The 14,720-nt window shown below is 34.0% G+C and overlaps 1 protein-coding gene across 1 annotated transcript in view; it reads right to left on the bottom strand.

The window, feature by feature from the left end:
- The window catches only part of LOC128555182 (neuronal acetylcholine receptor subunit alpha-10-like), a 111,667-nt gene that overhangs the window by 38,328 nt on the left and 58,619 nt on the right, over positions 1-14,720 (bottom strand). The window contains exon 2 of the mRNA XM_053536779.1: positions 4,941-5,167. Coding sequence (XP_053392754.1) covers positions 4,941-5,167 — 227 coding nt within the window. The remainder of the gene's footprint in view (positions 1-4,940; positions 5,168-14,720) is intronic.

The raw sequence follows: 14,720 nt of genomic DNA on the forward strand, positions 1-14,720 counted from the left end.
AGTTTCAAACTGTCTAAATGCCAACAATAATGACCGTGTTCCCGGATGTTTTTGTCGAAAAGGTGGCATTACTCAGAAAGGGCAGACGTATGTGACACTTCTTCTACTAGTACCAGTATATTTGGACTTAAGTATATAAGTATATGAGTATATAAGGCTTAAATTGTTCAAGAGTACAGTGCACAGTGTATCCCGAAATTGCAAAATGTGAACCATTGAAAGCCAATTATATTCCTCTTAGTTATTTAAAGATATTTATAAAAGACCTCTGGCTTTGATGCGCGAAAGCCATCCTGCAGGCTTACGAAAAGCCTCTTTCATGAAGTTTGAGCTTTAAAGACGCAGTTGGCCCATTATGTCATTGTGACATTAAATCTGAGGAAAGAATGAAATAAAAAAATCATTTATATAAGTGCTAAAAACAGTCGCATCAATTAACTAGCAACGCACAGTAAGACCTGATTGCATGATTTCAATTTAAAGAGGACTGTTTCGCCGTAACTTTGCATTTGTCAATCAAACAACATAGCTGTATTTTAAAACTCTCTTTGCCGCAAAACTATTACAGTGACACTACGGAAGAAGATTAGTCTTTGCATCTGCTTATGTATAATGAGCCCTGTTTTCCACAACTTTCGAAACAATTTTTATACTACATTACGTCTCTTGACTTTAGGCCGCTTATATCTCTTACTGTGTCACTTCAATCAATTAATGATTCTGAGAACTACCAGTAATTTAACAGTAAAAAGTGATAAAATTGGATTTATCTGTGTGTAAGCAAATTAGGGGGAAAGGAAACGTCTTGTTAAATCGAATTAAAGTTGAAATGTAGCAACTAAATTCGTGTCAGAAAATGTTCTCGGTTTCAAAGAAAAAGTGGCTTTTTTTGAATTAAACTAATTCTCAATATTAGCAAAGTGATGGCCTTGCGTCACGATTTTATATGATCTAATGTACTGTAACAGAGGGGGGAGATCTGATAATTGCGAACACAACAGAAATACTATTAGTCTAATCAAAGTGCAGGTGCTTTTTATAATATGGAAATTCAAGAAAATCAAAACACCTCGATAAGTCAACAGGCAGGTTTCAGTCTAAACACCCAAGGTATGCTTTAAATCTTAGATTTTTATTGTATCATTCGGTATTAGGCAGATGCTTTAAAGCTTAGATTTTTATTGTATCATTCGGTATTAGACAGATGCTTCAAAACTTGTATTTTTATTGTATCATTACGTATAAGATAGATGCTTTAAAGCTTAGATTTTTATTGTATCATTCCGTATAAGATAGATGCTTTAAAGCTTAGATTTTTATTGTATCATTCCGTATAAGACAGATGCTTTAAAGCTTAGTTTTTTATTGTATCATCCGGTATAAGACAGATGCTTTAAAGCTTAGATTTTTATTGTATCATTCGGTATAAGATAGATGCTTTAAAGCTTAGATTTTTATTGTATCATTCGGTATAAGACAGATGCTTTAAAACTTAGATTTTTATTGTATCATTCGGTATTAGACAGATGCTTTAAAACTTAGATTTTTATTGTATCATTCCGTATAAGACAGAGTCTGTTTTAACGTACAAATGTATCTTACATATTGGTGACATGTAAAGCTTTACGAAATTTTATTTGATAAAACCTTCGAATGTTTGCATCTTCATTTTATACTTAAAAAGTAAAGAACCTTCATAATGTCGGAGGACCCTTTTAAGTCAGTCTCAACACTGACCACAGAGTTTATTACTATAAAATGATGTTGGCCGCTACAGGGAATATGATGTCCTACCCATGAATGTTCACATCTTTGGATCATGAAGTAGCACTTTAAACAGTATTCTCTGATATCAGCCTTCAGCTTTTTTAGATCAATAAATGTTTAGTCAACTTCTAGGCTAATAATTTGTTAATGTGTGATAAAACCTGAATAAATATCTATCTATTTTTTTTATTTCCACCGGAAAACAAGTTTAAAACTATCCAAACTGTCAAGATTAAAGACCGTGCCCGGAAAATTGTTCCGACACGTGATGTCTCTCGGAATGAAAAACGTTTATAAATGGTTGATCTACAATGACAAGTCACACACCTACTGGAACCAGTATGTTTTGTAGATGGATCGTAAACTGACTATCAAAGAATAGGGTTTGTATCGTTGCGTGTGTATCTAGTAATGAATGTTTACTATAGAGTGTTACACGTGTTTCTTACAAGTTCTCATTTTATTTTAACTATGAAACATACAATTCAAGTTTTTGTTGGGTTTAACGTCACATCGACACAATTATAGGTGATTGGGCGGCTTTCCAGCTTTTCATGTTAGAGGAATGCATTATTTCATCACGTGCGGGCTCCTTGGTAGAACACCTACCTTATTTAAGTAAGCCGTATGGCTTCCTCACATAAATATTTCTACGTCCCCTACCCACATCGGTAAGAGACAAGTGATTTGAAGTCAGCGACCTCAACCATTTGGCTATTCTATTAAGTTCTTTACATATATGTACCTACGTAAGGATTTTTGTTTGCTGTTTGTCAACAGTATTTAAGGTTTAGTAGTATATTACCAGGCCAAAGAAATAGTTGGTAAAGAACATCATTAAATATTCTCTAAAAGTTGTCCCTCTTTGAAAATGAGTGTCATTTGAAAACAATAGCTGAAAACTATGCTTAACCTAGTTATGTCAATTTCAGCACTGAGATATTATTGCAATATTGCAAATGCGTCAGATGGAAGATATGTAAAAGTTGTTTGACCGCGAGGGTATACTATACTTCTTTCTTGGCTCTAAATTCTTTCCTGCAAAGAAAACTTCAATGATATCAACTGATTTTCTTGTTACGGAGTGAATTAATTTTGAAATCGGCTTTCGTAAGATCTGAAAAGCTCGAAATCTCTTTCGATTAAATTATACAAATCTTAACAGTGACGTTTGATCGATGAGAAAACCGTAACACAATTGTGAAATATTAGGGAAATTATTCAATATTAGCCCATCTCAAAGCTTTTAACTTATATACACTGCAATATAAACATTTAGTCTGAAGTATATACATCGACCGTTATCGATATCTTTCTGGCTGTAAGTTCTCTCCTTACTGTCAAATTATTGTATCTAGAAGAATAGTTTTAGGCAAATTGATGGAAATATACAAACAGTCTATATAAAGGTGAAAATAAGTAAGACAAAACATTTCCGTATGCTATAATTGATTTTCCTGTAAAGACACTGCTCCAAAAACACATAATTCAGTCTGATTGCTTCTCCATTCTATTACAGCAGTATCGGTAAGTAAAGAAATCCGTTGCCAACACAAATTGTAATCAGTCTCTGAAGCTAACCCCAAGACAGCAGACTATAACTATATTGTCTTGATTAATTTTCATCTCAGTTTTCTGTCAGTCGAGGAAATATGCATATATAATCCAGAAAGACTTCATGTCATTTCAATTCTCTAAGCAATTTGATATTGCTCATTATACAAGTGTCATCTCAACCTTTGCCTACAGCATATCGAATGGATAACATTTAAACTACATACAGCAAGATATCAGATCATTATGTTATACTGCAGTAGATAAAATTAGTTGCCTTCCAGTAGGGGACTTTGTATTGCATTGGCATTACATACTGAAATGTTGTCTGAGACTTTCCTTACAGGCTGAGAGAATGTTGTCAGAAAGTTTCAACGCCGAGAAGGACCAAAACAAGTTTTCAAGTTAAAAAATCCAGGAACTGCAATTTTGTTGAACCATGTTACTGTGTTCATTTATTAAATTGATAAGTTAAAGTAACAGCAATCTGATCGCTTTAAGTTTGATTTCATCATTTTATAAATCAGACTAATTGGCAGACGTATATCCATCAAGTACATACAAACATTAAAAACGTCGATAAAATATTTATATAACATTGGCGTATGTAGCCAAATTCATTGTACACCGGTCTAGTTAGAACTTAGTAAAACTGGACTTTTTTTCATTTAAACTGTTTTGTCCAACAAGTCGCATTTAGGAATAGAAAGCAGTTTAGTTTGCCGAGAGTGTGTTGAAACCTCCAGTGCTGCTTTTTTTTCTTAGGTTACGTACCGCACTATTTGCAACTTGTCTTCTGTAACTAATTTTTCGTAAACAATGTCTATCTTTTGTATGTTGGTGGTGGCCTCCCAGTTCACACTGATTTATACTAATAAGTACATGTATTGTGCATTGGTTTAAAAAGTACCATATGTAACACATTACGATATCAAATTGTATGTGCAGTCCTCGGCTCTATTTGTGACAGGTCTATTAAATTCTTTCAGTAATTGTACTTGTTCTTTCCCTTTTTATTTAGTTATCCAATTCTAATATTGGAACTAGAGCAGTAAACAGGTTATTCGTTCTTGACAAATTTAGTGCTACCTAACGGAAGAAGTCTGTCAGACACAGTGCATTATAAAGACAGAGTTTTGGCACTGTTTACAGATTATAGTCTGACATTATTATCATAACGCTGAGAATCTTGGCAAATTTGGTGAAATAGAAATTACTGGAGAATCATGTGTATCGGACATGCTTTCAGTATCTGTATTAGGACGGAAATTGTCTCGCAGCTTGGAACACTGACTGCGTATTGAACTGTTCAACCTGTCAAAACAAGATTGTATGTGTCCGGAAGGTAACTGGCTACTCAGATACAGTGAAAATAGGATCAGTATGTTAATATGAATGCTAAAACCACTGCTGAATAGTTTCAAGTTAGGGATAATTTTGGTGTTCAGCATAAAATAGTCCAAAGTAATGTTTACTCTTTAAGAGCAATTTAATCTAAACTCCAGACGATTTCTTCTAAAATTCAGATGTTCAAGTTGGATCTGAATCCAATCAGATCTGGTACCTTTACTGGGGTTTTGTTATGGCATTCAGAGTAAAATATGGTAAAAAGAACTTACATACGTATACCAGACGTTTGTCTCTAGAACCTGATTTTTCTCATCTACATCCATGATTTGTACAAGACTTAGACCGAACTCAACAGTTATCATGTCTGAAGTGTTGGTTACTGGCCGTCCGACCGTCGTGTAATTGCTGTATCGTTCTAGCAAGCACTTGATGAGAGCCTTTTCTTTAGACACCGATTCATACATTGCCCAGTCGATCGGACACTCCTGATCAAATCCTGAAAATAGATTACATACATTTTCTTTAACTGGACAGATTATTTTGGCAACGGAACATTAATAAGCTGCTGAATTCTGTAGAAAATAGCTTTCCAACAAAGGCTTAATATGATATAACAACTGACAGTTAAATAAGTTAATGACACTGTACTGTTGGTAGAAGCACAACACGTTTCTCCAAAGCAACAAATACTCACCACATCATTGTTACAATTATTGGTGCATTACGCACAAGTTTACAAAATTACAGTATCTGATACGACTCCAGTAGTCTATAAATATGTGTCCCATTAGTGACTAAGCATTAATAATGTCAATCAAAACACCAAAATCTATTTCAATTCTCAGGAAAAAGTTCCGATTTGTTCCTATCAAATTATACAGTGATTGTCTTCTAAGTTCGTTAGTGTAATTCTCTCTACGATATTTTCTCATCCAGCAAACTGACCAGCATCATTTGCGATAGAACTGCTAATGACAAACCTCTCGACGATAAATAGACTTTGAACAGATGTAATTATAAACGTATTTTGTAAGTGTAATAGGCGTATTTGTCCCAGCAGACGACACCTAAAACCATGGCAAAAACGTCAGTCCCCATGGACGACATCTCACACTGCGGCAAACATTTAGCTAAACAAATAAATGCACGAGGGAATAGTTTGCGGTAAACGCCAAACACATGGCTATCGTATACTGACAACACATGGTGATATATTACATTGTGGAATTGCCTTGCCATATCATATATCCTTTCCGCAGCCTTAACGTACTAAAATGTATTAGCGTCTGATGGCCCTTTCACGCTTCCGTAGAAACAACATTTATTACACGAAACTTATTTTGAAAATATTTCCGAAATGTCTAGGTCTGCAGCTCTCAAATACGGTTATATCTTACATCTGTGTCATATACTCACACTCTCAGACAACATCAAAAATGACATTCTGAGCGATTTGATGAAGTTCCAAAATTATCGATGTACCCTTGGTTCGTTACGGACCCCTGTGGGATTTCTGTTTATCCAGAGCTCAACTATTTTTTCATAGTTTAAAAGCTGACATGCTGTACTAAAGCCCAGGTAATTTCAATTCGTAATAAAGTGCTGAAAATTGGCTCCCCGATAGCAAAAAGCAAAAAAAAAAAAAAAGAAGTCCACGCGCATACATTTAGACGGGGTGACCCCTGCGCGTGACCCCTGACTATCTACGAATCAAGATGCGGCTTTCGTTTTCAAGTTTAGCATTTCTACTTTCATTTTATTTACTTCCGGAAATAGCTGAAGGTCGAGTGACATCATTTTCTGTGTTGTCAAAAATATACATGTGCCTGGCGAGATTGCATAAATATGTGCTGGCCGTCCTAAGGATATGTTTTCCTAATACAAAAATACTTCATGCGAACATATGAAGAACGAACGTTAATCTCCCATTGATTTAGTCGCAGACAGCAATTTCGGAAAGAAATTGATGATAAATGAATTTTCTTTCTAACTCCAAATAAGCTACAAACAAATGTCACTTCTTATTATCTTTAATGCTGTTAATAAATTTGGAAGGGATGAGAGGAAACATGATTTCTCTGGTATTTATCTGATAAATTGAAAGTTAGTGTTCCTCTCCACTTCCAGCACTCAGCGTGTAATTACATTTTAACACGCAAAACTTTTACCGCAATTCTAGATTTTTGCGACAAACTTTAAACCTAGATCAATAGAGAATTCTCAGATATCTAATCCCGTATAAAGAAGCATTTTTTCTATTTCAATAACATAAGTGATAGCATCGAGTTTGGCTTAATGAACTGGTGATGTGAATTCCAGGTCGGCTTTTACACTTTGATCAATGACACTGTTGGTGATTTACAAGACAATATTAGTTGTTGCAGCGCCCAAGACAGTTTCTGACAAACTTTTAATCGTCTTTAATTATAAAAACTAAAAACAAACAAGAACGCTTTCAGGATAAAACACATTCAGCAAATAGCAGAGTTCAGAAATGAGAAAGGAATATTTCTCCCGGCTAGCTTTCACTGTTCAATATCATATTATTTAGATATTGTAATCCTTGTTTGTGTGAAAGATACAATGGGAACGCGCAATGAATTTTAATGCATATTTATAAATAAAGGGTTCAATATAAAAAAAACCAAACATTTTTCTTCTTAAAAAAATGAAATACTGACCTTTAAAAAGGATACACAAAGCACAAACTACTTATGTTTACCATTATGTAATTATATTTTCCAAAGTTATTTTAAATGCATACTTTTTTGCACACTGTTTTCCTTATGCATAATTGGCACGCGCATACATACATACATACATAGACACATACATACATATACGCTATTTTAGATATCTGAGTGACATATCGGTTAGTTTAAAACATACTGCATGCATATATATTTGATAAAAAAGGAAAATTTAAAATGTGTCCATCTTGAAGGACCGTTTTACATTAAAATTGTGGATGGTAAAGAAATAAAGATATGTAGAAATTAAATATACACGGCATACCAAAGCGTCTGCAAAGATAAAAGAAAGTGTGTACATAAAATTATTAACTACAATGGTACCTTGAAAAACGTTGATAGAGAAATAAAGATGTACTTTTTGTTTGTTGTAACATCAAACCGAAACAATCATATAGCCGCTTTCGAGCTTTTCATGGCCAAGACGGGCGCCTGGTTTGGACCACCGACCTGCCGTAAGCCAGCTGGATGACTTCTCACATGAAGAATTTTACGCCTCAAGCGAGGCTTTAACCAACATCAGTGAGGGGCAAGGGATTCAACGTCAGCGACTTTAAAGCTTGGCAATGGAGGCCCAAAACCCGTGTCGTACCACGGGAATAACGCATTTACAGTTCACCCTTTTAGCTACCCTAAAAATGGCAAATTAATGTGTTATTCTGTTATAGACTACCAGAATGATTCATTTAGATTTCATCCTGTTGTCTACCATACAATAGGCACATTGATGGTTTCTTCGTTTGCGTTACATTTTTTCCTCGGAGATATGTTGAATTTTGAAAACCTGAATATAAAGATAGATGATCTTTTGAATAAATTTTCTCAGGACTTTAAATTCACATTAAAGTTTGACAAAAGCAATTTGTCATTTCTTGACAGTTTATTGCACACTGAAAACATGCAAACAGAAGACAGATGCTTTTTAAATGAAAACGGACAGAAATGTTTTACTCAATTTGCCACAGAAAGAAAAGGTTTCATAATATGAAAAATTATTGGATGCTTTTAAAGCCTTGTATGTATGTATATCGTCACCTCAGTGCAAAAAGCGGATAACTGCATTGACTTAAAGAAGGACTTATTCATTTTTTGCACTAAGGTGACGATATGTATTTCTTTTTCAAAAAATGCATTACATACATTAAGGTTATAGTTCATCTTTTGAAATTATCAACGTAATAATGGAGAATCTAGTGCGAAGTAGATAAAATTACTATAGTAAAATAAAGTAAAAATCTGGAAATTTCAAAATATATTCTAAGTGAAATTTAAATGTCCATGTAAATTAATGCGGCAACTACAAAACTGTATTTATTCATATAACTCTGTGTACTGAGCAAGTGTTATTTAATTTTTTCACCCTGATATTGTTATTTTTCAGAAAAAGGTAAAGGTTTGAACATAATTATCAAGATCTATATTGTTTAAATGCTATATGAATGAAGATGAAAGAAAGCTGAATGTGTGCTCAAACGTGATTTAATTCGGGAAGTAAGAATAAAAATGTTCGGTGAAGGCTTTGAAAATACATAAGAAATATCAAAGAAATAAGCTTCTTAAGGCATGTCGTCTGTCTACATGTTTTTTCTACAAATGAAATAGATACCAGAATATACAAATATTATATGCGTCATATTAACCATCCTACAAAAACCAAACAAGGCGACCCAAGAGTTTTAAACTTATGCATAGACTCAACAATAAGAAGGAGACATCAATTATTGTTTTTGGCGTTGAAGTGAAATAGAGGAAATTTAAATACACTCCAGGGAAATTACAAAGGAGGTGTTGAAGTCACACAACTACTGAGTGTTCTGATGATTAAACACGACGAAAATTGCAAGAAAGTTATTATACATACTTTTTGTGATCCTTTAGAAAGTAATGGAAGTGTGCGCTTATACGTGTTACTTTTCAGTTAATTCATTTTTCACATTTTCCTAGAAAAACTGGAGAACATGATGCTGGAAAGGATACAGGAAAACGGAACAAGGAACTGTCTAATCTAATTACAAAGCAAGGAAATATAAAACAAAAACAGATAGACCTCAGAACGAAATTTGAATAATACATTTCAACTTGGCTTCTAATTCAGTTTAGTCTTAAAAAGAGTTCCCGCTTAAACTGGTCTAAAAGAATACAGAGTTAGCACATTTCATTACCTCTAATGAACAGACCCGGATCGAACAACGTCTGTTTATTATCTACGTTTCTAAATGATCTTCTTATATATTTACAATACTGGTAATTTATCCCTGTTCCGCCTTAATTTCAATTTTGTCACAAGCCTTGTTTTTGTACAAATACTCTATATAGTTTGTCTTTTCAATTGTCTAACCGGTTTATATCCATTATCCATTTTACCGTCACGTGAATTGCGTCACGACTTGACAATGTCAGTGACGTTACAAACATCTTTGTGGACAAAATATGAAGTCGTTCTATGCCATTTCTAGATTTCTTTTAAAATGATATTATGCAACGGAAGGAACAAACAAATAAACATGAAAACAACCAAATCAGAAAATATCTGATAAAATCTAATATTTTTATCGATTGTTCTATATGGCCATATTATTCTTCCATTATATTTGGTGGCATTGACCTCTTTTGTCACTGACCAATGTTAGATTAACAGTGGAAACTGACAAATAGAATCAGAAAAATATATATACACAACAAGTCGATAAGTAATTATAGAAGCAAAAAAAAAAAACTGTATATAGGAACACGTTGCATATTTGTTGTTGACATTATTTTCAACACAATGATTAAGTTTTAAAACATTTCATTTTAATAAATTCATTTCGTGTTCGAGTGCTTTTTCTAGACCACAATTTTTCTATCAACAATTAAAGACGGTCTAGATACTACCTATGTATGATATTGATGAATATGATGCGCTTATCCTTACCATTATGAAGGAGTTCTACACTTTTCAAACTGTAACTTAACATCTCCTCTTCAAACTGTAACGTCACATTCTCCTCTTCAAACTGCGACGTCATATTCTCCTCTTCAAACTGTGACGTCATATTCTCCTCTTCAAACTGTGACGTAACATTCTCCTCTTTTGACGGCTGATCCACAAGTCGTGAGACACTTTTAAACCTCCCAATCTAGTGTTATAATGTTGTGTTGATTTTTTCAGGACATTATCCCTGAAGTGTTGTATAACATTTTTTTCAGCAGCACAAACTGCTATTGCTTCCATTTCAGACAATGACGAAACCAAATTCACTGCCATACATTTTCATGGCGTCACATTCTGTATATAATGTTGTTGGCGTAATACTCAAAATTCATGAAAATATTAACGCATCCTTGGGAAAACTTGGAAAAAACCTAAGTGGCAAGTAGTTTTTCAATAAAAATACAGGAAAAAAGATACTAAATTGATGACGTCGTGTTACGTTGCCATGGAGACTAGTTACTTATAGAGTCCAGAGAAAAACTAAGTTTGAAATATCAACTGAATGTTCCCTTATCAATATAACAGTATATAAAAGATTCATTGTTGTTTATACGTAAAGCAATAAGATTTTTTCCAGGAATTTATGAAATACTTTTCGCAGATACCAATACTGTTTGTGTTTTCTGAATAAATAATGCAACGCTGTTTATTTCCTTTCACGTAAATAGGTACCGTTTGTGCAAATAAATCACGCAAACTCTACATTTTCTATCAAGTTCACACGCAGCGTTTCTAGATGTGGATTTCATTCAAATAACAGGTTAGCATGGCGTGTTGCTTTAACTTCATATCATATATTGTTACTTTTATCGGATTTCATGTCTGAAATAATTTATAGTTTCAAAGCAATAGTTCCTTGTTATAAAAATCAATCGAAAACGATTAATATGGAAGAGTGGTACAATAGCGTTTCATTTTAATTTTATACAGTTTAATGAACTCGTAGTAGCCAAATGCATTTTAAACCTGTAAATGTTCAATATTGTGTCGCTGCCGGCGGAGTCAAACATTACTTAGCAAGTTTAGATATTTGCTTTTTCTCTAATTTTGAATGTATCTATTCTGATCCATATTTTCTTGATGATTTCCGATTTATTAGAAAAATCCAGATATTACAAACAGACGATTTGTGTAAGGTCAGGAAAATGATGTGCAGACTGATATAAATCGTCGTATTGAGATTGCTTGCGGTTTACTGTGCAACAACAAAGACATGGAACGTCAAATAAATCATCTCAAAAATATCTCGTTTTGCAAGGTCAAAGTCAAACATATGTCAATAAGACTTTAGACTGATAACATCAAGGCATGCTTCATACTATCCAGTTAATCTAGTCTTATTCAGGGTAAATATTTTCTGGAACATTGGGTATAAAAGAATGTTAGCATGTCAATTTTGGGAACACATATTGAAAAGTTTGATAGCCTTGCACTATACATAGAAGGTTTTAAATATCGGAATACGGTAGAAGAAATCATTGCCTGTCGTAAACTGATATAGAATTATTTGCAATTTTACCTAACAACTGTTTTCCTTGATGTAATTTTGTGTGACAGATTTCCGCTTTAGCCTGTGCTGGGGCGTGAGCGGTGTTGCATTTTTCATTACCTATCATGAACAGACTCAATCAAACCGAGTCTGCTATTATACTGTTTGTTTGGATTCTATACTGCCAAAGGATCTTTTTACAGATTTTTTTAATCAATATTGTCAACCTGCACACAACAAACCTGGACTTGAGACGTTAAATCTGCACACTCGTAAAATACTACAGTCTGCCTAATTCCAGTCTGACAGTCTGCCAGTATACCTAATGCAGAATCTATAAATGATTAAAATAATTTCTACAGAAGGAGTGTACTTCGACAGGAAATTTGAAACCATCTGAAAATAAAATTTTACAAATCGATTTGCATTACATCTAAAACATCTCCCCACCCTTTCGTATTTAAAATGACTGTTAGTGATGACTAAGCTGAATGAACTGTCTGTTAAGCGGAATAATTACACGTACCTAATGCATCTCTCTCAGAAAGTCCTCCTGGATATGTCAAAGACCGCTTTTGTCTGTTGGACAGAAATGAAAAAGACAAGTATTCTAGCGGAAAGATAAATGTATATAGATTCCCACAATCTCCCGGGATGACTAGGTGTTAAGACGAAGATGGAAACTATTTCAAGTCAAAGCTATTAAAGTTACGATGACTCCTCGGTTGTATTTTATCATAAGTTCTGTCATTTCTAATATTTTATCAAGAAAAACCAATTAAATTGCTTGTAACTTATCTGGTACATCAAATTGCATTATTTGTTCTCGCTATTATGAATGCTTTAACATGAAATATCCAAGTCAACATAATGTCTGTAAAATACTTGCGCATTCAGCAATCTAGGTCCGTAAATAATTATAAGCGAGCCAATTTTGTATATTTCCTGAGATGCACGTAATAAATCAGCAAAGAAAATGACCCATACACTATTATGATCAATATTTTACTAGAAAAAATAATTGTAAGATTAATGAAGAAGTGTTATCTTGTTTATCACTGATTTTAGAGTAGATACAAGAGCGACCCGTTAGCAGCAATTATAATTATCAAGGAATGTTGAAATGTTTCTATGATAATGGTGAAAAAAATATGATTTCTGACTGACACAACACGATTTATCACGAACTTGACTTTATGGAGTATCACGGTATATAACGGTATACAACAGTATACATATCTTAATTCAATCGCCTTGCCAGAGTATGTAGTCATATCGATGATTGTGAAGAACCTAATCAATATATAACAAACAAATTTCGTCAGTAAGGCTACCTTTTTCGTAAATTGCGTAAATAGCCTGTTTATCAACACGTGCTTTTTGAGAATGTTGATAACAAAAGTACAACTTTGGATTATAGCAGTTTTCGATCTGTATTTGGTGAAGTTTTAATACGTTTTATTAAAAGAGACAAAATGGGCCGACTGTTTTGGGAAAAACGAATGTTTGGTGTTCAACCCTTTTACTATTATAACGCTACGTTTTCCTGTTTGATTGAGTCTGACGGAACACGTGAATGACTCTATAATATGAAGTTCTTAAATCCAATGAGACTAGGCTGTCTTGATATCTGGCTTTTGCACAGTTTAATCGGGCTCTGACTGGTGTTTCTCTTGATGCTATCTATGTTTTTGCTAAGGCATTGAGTACTTGCGTGTTTTGATTCTTAACGTTTTTGCTTTGTTTATGATATATTTACAAGAGCATTTTTGTGTTTTATATGCCTTCTGTTGCCATTGCGTGTGTTAAGGAATCAGCTGGCGGGGATAACTTTTATTTACACTGTTCAGTGACTTAGAACATGATGGATTTTACGAGTGATGTTAGGTGCGCACTACTCACCTGTTTAAGCTTCCAAATGGTGCTTTTTGCCACTGACCGTTCCAAGGCGATGCCCCACTAGGCTCTTTTAATTGTTTGATATGTTTTATTGTCTTTATGATTTGCTTTGTATGTTTTATACATGTGTGTGTGCGTGCATGTGTGTTTGCGTGCGTGCGCGCGCGCGTGTGTGTATGTAAAACCAGTCAATAAGAGTCTTCAAGGGATCATTTATATAGTATTATCTTTCAAAGAGTATTTTGTTGTCAATATTCAGAATACCAGGTACCTTGTCATAGCCTTGGACAGTAGAATGTGACCAGTGGGAAAGACCTAAAAGTGTACCATGCATTGAAAGAAAGGTTATATAAATTCAATCAAATGTATATGAAGATCATTTGGTGGTGCAGGAAGTTCAAAGTGTCACACTCCTCACTTATACTTATTTAAGCACCGACTTAAGCGGAAGTATATAAGAAAAATTAAGGACTAAATGATCTCTACACGCCAGCAATAATAGCATCGCTAAATTCAAGTACTGGGTGGCATTTAATAATGACACCGCTGAGACCAATTACGGTCATTTTTACGGTCACCAGTACGGTTACTGGAATCATTTTACGAAAGATAAAAGGTTAGGGTAGATTTCCAGGAAGCACAGAAGCCAACCAAAATAGCAAACCCGGGTTGATTAAAACTTTTCACCAGAGGTAATGAAAAGTACAACACCCCTCACGTCCACTTCCACTTGCTGAAATGGAACTCATTTATATAGGAACATTTTATGGATTCTATGGACAAAGTTACCAGAAGCCAAAATAATGCATGTTAACGGTTATATGAAAAAAAACCTTAGTTTTCACGTATTTTCAATCCTAGCATATGTTTTTTATCAAGTAAAGTATTATTACTTCTTTTCTGATAAAAATGTCATGTACACGTTTCACTACATTTG

Source organism: Mercenaria mercenaria, chromosome 2 (genome assembly GCF_021730395.1).
Source record: "Mercenaria mercenaria strain notata chromosome 2, MADL_Memer_1, whole genome shotgun sequence".
Classification (NCBI taxonomy): Eukaryota; Metazoa; Mollusca; class Bivalvia; order Venerida; family Veneridae; genus Mercenaria; species Mercenaria mercenaria.